General features: G+C 39.3%; 1 protein-coding gene across 1 annotated transcript in view; it reads left to right on the plus strand.

The window, feature by feature from the left end:
* The window catches only part of Gfpt1 (glutamine--fructose-6-phosphate transaminase 1), a 56,321-nt gene that overhangs the window by 10,726 nt on the left and 38,168 nt on the right, over window positions 1-7,427 (plus strand). Inside the window, exons 3-6 of the mRNA XM_005364812.1 lie at window positions 2,309-2,416; window positions 3,150-3,275; window positions 5,173-5,231; window positions 6,676-6,810. Of these exons, the coding sequence (XP_005364869.1) occupies window positions 2,309-2,416; window positions 3,150-3,275; window positions 5,173-5,231; window positions 6,676-6,810 (428 nt within the window). The remainder of the gene's footprint in view (window positions 1-2,308; window positions 2,417-3,149; window positions 3,276-5,172; window positions 5,232-6,675; window positions 6,811-7,427) is intronic.

The raw sequence follows: 7,427 nt of genomic DNA on the forward strand, positions 1-7,427 counted from the left end.
CTGTCCTGGAACTAGCTCTTGTAGACCAGGCTGGTCTCGAACTCACAGAGATCCACCTGCCTCTGCCTCCCAAGTGCTGGGATTAAAGGTGTGCACCACCATCGCCCGGCTCTTTGTTCTTTTTAAAAAGGTTTCTTACTATTTTTTAAATTGTGTGTGTGCATGAGCACAGGTGCTAGAGTTACATGTAGTTGTGAGCTGCTTGGCGTGGGTGCTCAGAACTGAACTCAGATTTCCTGCGGCAACAGTTTTTAACCTCTGAGCCATCTCTCCAGATCCTAAAAAATCCATGTTTTCCATTTCTTTTTTTTCTCCATGGACCCATGCTCTGTCATTTAAACATGAAATTTTTTTTTCTTTTTGTGTTGGAGATTGAACTTTAGGGTCTTGTCCATGCTAGGTAACCACTCTACTACTGAGTGATATCCCAAACCAAGATCCTTCTATTTTATGTAAATGACAAGCTAAGTAAAACTTACTTTCTGGCAGGGTCCGTTTGACTCTAGCTCCTAGTTGGGGTTCAGCAGAAGCTCCCATTCCATGGTTCCTAGTGTGACTCATGAGCCTCAGCAAAGAGCTGAACACATAGCTCTATGATTCACTACAGCGGAAGAATCCAGAACAAAATCAGAATAGCAACGGGTGTAGGATGAACTCTGCAGGAAAGCAGGCTCCAGCTTCCAGAGGCCTCTTTTAACAGGGCATCCTTGATTTCCCTAGTAGCAGTCCATCCCAGAGGGACACACTGTTTTCATGAACAGTCTAGGCACAGGAAGCACACTCACCCTTCTCAGGGGTAGACATGCTCCTGAAATCTAAGATGCTAAATGCCACTCAAGGGCCAACCGTGAAAGTCTTTCTAAGGATCGCAGAATTGGTTTCTCTTCCTATTTTAGTAGTACTGGGGAATAGAGGCCAAGGTCACAGATGCTAGGGCAGTGCTGAGTTATGCCCAGTCCTGTGCCTTTATTGTCCTCTTGCTTCAGTCTGGAGTGCTAGGAATACAGGCACGTGGTACCACATTTGGCTTATGTATTTCTAGTCCAAGTGTGCTTCCTAAGTTGCAGGCAGGCTTGTGTTTCCAGCTACCTTCTAGAAGTATCTTCCTGGACAGATCACTTTTCAGGTTCATAATTGAACTGAACACTGTGGTCCTCACTCATACCTCATTCTGTTCTATGTCCCTTCTACTAATAATCTTTCTACAGATCCTTTGAACTCAGAAGAGAACCTTGTCTATCTAATGCCTTCTCATCCAGGCTTTGTGTTTCTCTCATTTATCACCATCACCTGCTTAAATTTAAGTCTGGCCTTCTCCATTTTTGTTGTATTGCAGCTGTAATGTCCTCTTTCTCCCTCACCAACCCATCCTCCTCTCTGTACCATTTTCAGAGCATTTGCTAATTTTTCTTGACATTATTTTTGCTTGAAATGACCTTCAGGGTCTAAGGAAGTTTTTCAAGTTCCTTAGTAATCTAAGTAAAATTTCAAGAGCTGCTTTCCTGACTATGACTGGTTTTCACCTTCAGAAGTGAGTGTCTGTGGCACTTGTTCTCAGTTTATAATTTCTATAGCAATTGCTTGGGCTTTTTTGTTTGTTTGCTTGTTTTTCCAAGACAAGTTTTCTCTGTGTAGCCCTGGCTGTTCTGGAACTCACTTTGAACATTATGGCCTTGAACTCACAGAGATCCACCTGTCTCTTTCTCCCAGGTGCTGGGATTAAAGGCGTGCTCCACCACTGCCTGGCAGCAATTGTTTGTACAAGTAATAATGATGATTGTCGTTGTTCTTTCTCTGCCTGTTTTCTGAATAGACAAGAAGTGAGCTCTCTATTATAACCCCTTTCCTGACCTCCCTTCTCTTACCCTCTTAGAATTCTGATGCTGGCTTTGAACACAAGGCCCCATTCATGCTAAATAAGCCTTATTTTCAGTTTTTGTTTTAAGCATCTCTCACTATCTCAACACATAGTAGATTTTCAGAAAAATCTACTTGGTAAATGAATTAATTAGATGAATATATAATCTCCCTTTATTATTACTATTTTTTTTGCCTCATATTGGTATTCTTTTTTTTTTTTTTTTTTTTTTTGATTTTTTGAGACAGGGTTTCTCCGTAGCTTTTTGGTTCCTGTCCCAGAACTAGCTCTTGTAGACCAGGCTGGCCTCGAACTCATAGAGATACACTTGCCTCTGCTTCCCGAGTGCTGGGATTAAAGGCGTGCGCCACCACCGCCCGGCTCTCATATTGATATTCTTAACAACCAGTTTCTAAGTCTTGCTTTCTTATCTACCTCTTGCTAATTTAGGAGTGGGACTTGATGGAGGTAATGACAAAGACTGGGAAGCGAATGCCTGCAAAATTCAGCTCATTAAGAAGAAAGGAAAAGTTAAGGCACTGGATGAAGAAGTTCACAGTAATGTACTTAGTTTGATTTTCCCCATTCTACCCTTTTTTGGGACCCATTTTAAGGTAGATTTAAAGGTTGAAGAGAAGGAAGAAAAGTAATTTTGTTGACTGCTTGAGTTTAAATTGTCCCTGCGCTTCAAAAATAATCATAGCAACTAGGAAGGAAATTAGGTGCAGTGGGCATAGGGGGCAGCTCAGAGCTCTAAGAGAAGAAGCTTCAGAAGCATCATCCTGAGGATGGGGCTCGCATAGGTGGCCTGCTTATATGTCTCCACTTGGCATAGTTTTTACTTTGCTTGATAATCACCCCAAAAGCAAGATGCTGGTTTGCTGATGTGCCAGAGAAGCTAGAAGGTGCTTCTTGTGACGGGAGAGGGTGAAAGTTCTTACTTAACAAGGAAAGAAGACAGATGCTGAGTCTGCCAAGAGGTGTGCTAAGATGAACCTTCTGTTTCAGAAGGAAACAAATTAGTGCTAATTCTGCTGTCGCGTCTCAAGCAGAAAACGGTTAGGCCAGAAGCCACGGGCCACAGTGAGTAGTTCCCTAAGGTGGAAAACATGGTGACCTTGTGCAGGAAAGCACATGCTATATATGTAGAGCTCTGTACCATCTGCAGTTTCAGGTATCCCTGAGTATCTTGACACACAACCTTGTGGATGGGGGGCTGGTGTAGATATATTTAATATAATGTGTCTATAGCATTATCAAATACTAGAGTTTTAAATTTTATCTTCTACAGAACAACAAGATATGGACTTGGATATAGAATTTGATGTACATCTTGGAATAGCTCATACCCGTTGGGCAACACATGGAGAACCTAGTCCTGTCAATAGTCACCCCCAACGCTCTGATAAAAATAATGGTATGAATGGGTTGTGTGTGTTTTGAAATGATTTTAGTGGGCCAGTAATGGGAGGAGAATCAAGGTGCTTATGTTATTATTTTAACTAGATTCTCATCTAGAAATTTCAAAACATTTAGTGAATGCACAAAACTTGATCCCATCACCAAATTTCAACAGTCCTCCATGTATTGGTTTTTTTGGGATTCCAATAATAAATATTGGTAACTCTTCAGTATGATAGTTGTTTTCTTTCTTTCACTTGTAATTTAGTGTATTGTTTATCTGTGAGTTTCCTGTAGTCTAAATATTGCTAATTATATCTACTCCTATTATGTTATTTAAGGTTTCCCCATGTCTACAGAGCTAGTTCCAGGACAGGCTCCAAAACCACAGAGAAACCCTGTCTCGAAAAACCAAAAAAAGAAAAAGAAAAAAATAAAATAAAATGGTCTCACTTTGTAGATCTGGCCAGCTTTGAACTTGCATTAATCCTCCTTTCCTTACCTCCCTTATAGCTGTGTGCCATCATGCCCTGCTAAACAGACCTGTTACCCCTTTGTATCGCCGCAGCACTTTTTCTGTTTTGCCCCACTGGGAGCTTACTCAAGTTGGCTCCTGTTTCTTTTTGAAATGATCCCAGTAGGCTCAGTAGTCTTGATTACTTTTCTTTTTTTGAGACAAATATGAGATCCTTAGGTATACTGAGAACATTTTGAATGCTATAATATGACATTAGATTTACATTAAATGTGTTAATACATGCCTAGTTACACAGAAGGCTGAGACAGGAGGAGTGCCTAAGTCTAGGAGTTCAGGCCAGACGAGGCAACAAAACCATTGTATTTAGTAAAAATTACTCTTTTTTGTTGTTGTTTTGACAGGGTTTCACTATGAGGCCCTGGCTGGCCTGGAACTCACTATATCATCCAGGCTGGCCTTGAACTCAGAAATCCTCCTGTCCCTTCTGAGTGCATGAGTCGCCATACCCAAACACAATTATTCTTTTGATTTTTGAGTTTAAACCTACACTGTATGGGTACTGCCATGGCTGCACATAACACTGTTAACTCTTAGTTAGCTGTTTTTAACATTTTTCAGTCATCGTTTAATAAAAATAGATGAAATTGATCTCTCAGAATTATATTTATTTGCTCTTGGAATGCTACTTTGACATTTTAATGTGACATTCCAGGAGTCATCTGGACCTTACATAGATCAATTTATAGATCAATTTATAGATCTTGGTAATTATGTAGTTATTAGTTCTTAAACTTTAGTTAGCGTCACTGAGATTGTTTTAACTGAAAAGACTTTTATACTTAAGCAAAGCATAAATGAACAGAGAGAGTGTGGTCAAGTAGAGTAGCACTCTGCAAGGGAGGAAACAGGCGCAGGAGACTTGCTCTGCCCCTTTCATTCCCCGTGTTAGGATAGTAGTTAAGTGTAGCAAAAATCGGAGCTGGTGTATTTCCTCATGTTCATGAACACTAACACTGTACATCAGCACAGAAGCAGTGCTCTTGAGTTGCTCGATAGCAAGCCACAGTAAGAAGCATACAACACTGGAGGACACCCACTAATATGTTAACTTTTTGACTTGAGAAGACTATTCATAGACCAGGTGTGGTAGTGCATGTCTGTAACCCTAGCATTTGGATTACAGACACGGGAGAATTTCCACTAGTTCAAAGCAAGCCTCGGCTACATTGTATGTGATACCTTGTCTCAAAAATATGGAACAGCAGGGTTAGGAGGTAGTTTAGTGGTAGAGTATTTACCTAACATACAGGAGGAGGTCCTGGATTCAAACCCCCAGCACCACTGCCAAAACCCAAAGGAAAATCTATCCACAATCATAGCTATTCATAGCATTTATCAGACTTCTTATCGTTTGTCAATACTTTATTTCTTTTAGAATTTATTGTTATTCATAATGGAATCATCACCAACTACAAAGACTTGAAAAAGTTTTTGGTAAGTAAAGTGAGCCCAGAAGATACCATCTTTGAGACTACTTTTGAGTCAGGGACATGCAACATTATTTAGACTGCTTACGTAATTCCCAGGTTAACCACAGGGTGCGCAGCTTGTTTTATTTCTCTCTGTTGACACTGGAGCTGTTCTGATTGCTTCAGGGCATTCTGAGGGCCAGCTGTGTGCTGTACTGAGATAGTGCCACCCAGCGCCTGTTGAGTTTCCGCAGTGATGGGAATTGTCTGTATCTAGCATAGCAGGGTCTGTGCATATGGGACTGCTGAGCTCCTGTGACAGAGAAGCTAGATTTTAAATTTAACTTTAAAATAGCCCTGTATAACCAGTGGCTCTTTATTGGACAGTTGAGGATCACCAAAAAATTGTTACTCATTATGAACTAGCATTTTTAATATCATATATACCACCTTATTTATGTATTTATTCAAATGCTTTATTGATTTTTTTATTTTATGCATTAGTGTTTGACCTGCGTGTATGTCTGTGTGAGCATGTATCCTCTGGAACTGGAGCTACAGATGTCTGTGAGCTGCCATGTAGTTGCTGGGAATTGAACTCAGGTCCTTTGGAAGAGCAGCCAGTGCTCTTAACCACTGAGCCATCTCTCCAACCCCTATTTTAATTACTTATAATTTAATTTATATGAGGAATATATGTTAAATGTATTGAGTTGTTCTCAATAATGTTATCGTTTCTCTATAATCAGACTTTAATTTTGATTAACATTAATTGAATTATATTAACTGAATAATTTATTAAATTTATTATTATAAATTAATTTTAACTAATTCAATTAATTTAAATTTTTTGGAAATTCTGTATGACATCCAAAAAAAGTTAATAATTAGTAAGATTTTAGAGGGGTGAGATGGCTCTTTGGGTAAGATGTTTGCCACTGAAAGCTGACAACATTGAGTTCATTACCTGAAATCCACATGGTGGAAAGGGAAAACTGATTCCTCAGAGTTGTCCTCTGACACACTTCTGCCTATACTCGCATTCCTACGTGCACACACACACACATATATGTACACACATACAATTAGAAATTCATTTAGTTTTTGAAAGAAAAATTCTAGAAAATATTTGCATGGGGGCTAAAGAGATGGACCAGTAGTTGAGAACACTTGTTGCTCTTGCAGAGGGCCTGGGTTTAATTCCTGTCACCCACAGGGTGTTTAACAACTATTCTGTAATTCCAGTTTTAGGGAATCTGATGCCCTCTTCTGATCTCCAAAGGCATCAACCACATATATGCACAGACACACACACACACACACACACATATAGGCAAAACATCCACACATAAAATAACATAAATCTAATAAAAATTTTTAAAAGGTTAACATAAAAGAACCATTAAGTTAAAAAATATTCGAACATTGTATTTATTTAAATGTGTCTTTTTTCTTTATTTTACTTTCAGGAAAGCAAAGGCTATGACTTTGAATCTGAAACAGACACAGAAACCATTGCCAAGCTTGTCAAATACATGTATGATAACTGGGAAAGTCAAGACATCAGTTTTACTACCTTGGTGGAGAGAGTTATCCAACAACTGGTATTAAATCATTCTTAATGAATATTATGTCAGATTGAGATAATGACTCAGCAGTAAAGCACTTGCAATGCAAGTTTGAGGACCAGAGTTCAGATCCCCAGCACCCACATAAATGCTGGGTAGATAGGGAAGCCTTGTTGTGGTTCTAGCTCCCAGGAGGTGGAACTGGATTTTGGGGCAAGATGTCTGGTTGACTATACTATCTGAATCAGCAAATTCTTGGTTCAAGTGAGGGATCCCTACCTTATTATATAAGACACAGAACAATCGAATAAGACAGCTAGCATCAGACCTTTGGCCTCTTCCTATACTCACCCATGCGACTGCACACCTACATCTGTAACCACAACCATGTGTACTAACACACATACTATCATGCATATCTAATACACACATGCAAAAAAAGTAATTATGCTAATGTTAATTTCAAGTAACTTTCTTAAAATGAAGTTTGATGTGCAGGAACTATGCTGATTCATTATTTTTAATTCAAAGGACTCTAACAATAGACAACTTTATTTTTAAGGTATTTTATTGTCAGCATCTCCATGTTTGTGTGTGTGTGTGTGTGTGGTGTAAGTGAAGGCCAGAGACTGGTGTTGGGTATCTTCTTTTTT

Source organism: Microtus ochrogaster, unplaced genomic scaffold, assembly GCF_000317375.1.
Source record: "Microtus ochrogaster isolate Prairie Vole_2 unplaced genomic scaffold, MicOch1.0 UNK1, whole genome shotgun sequence".
Taxonomy (NCBI): Eukaryota; Metazoa; Chordata; class Mammalia; order Rodentia; family Cricetidae; genus Microtus; species Microtus ochrogaster.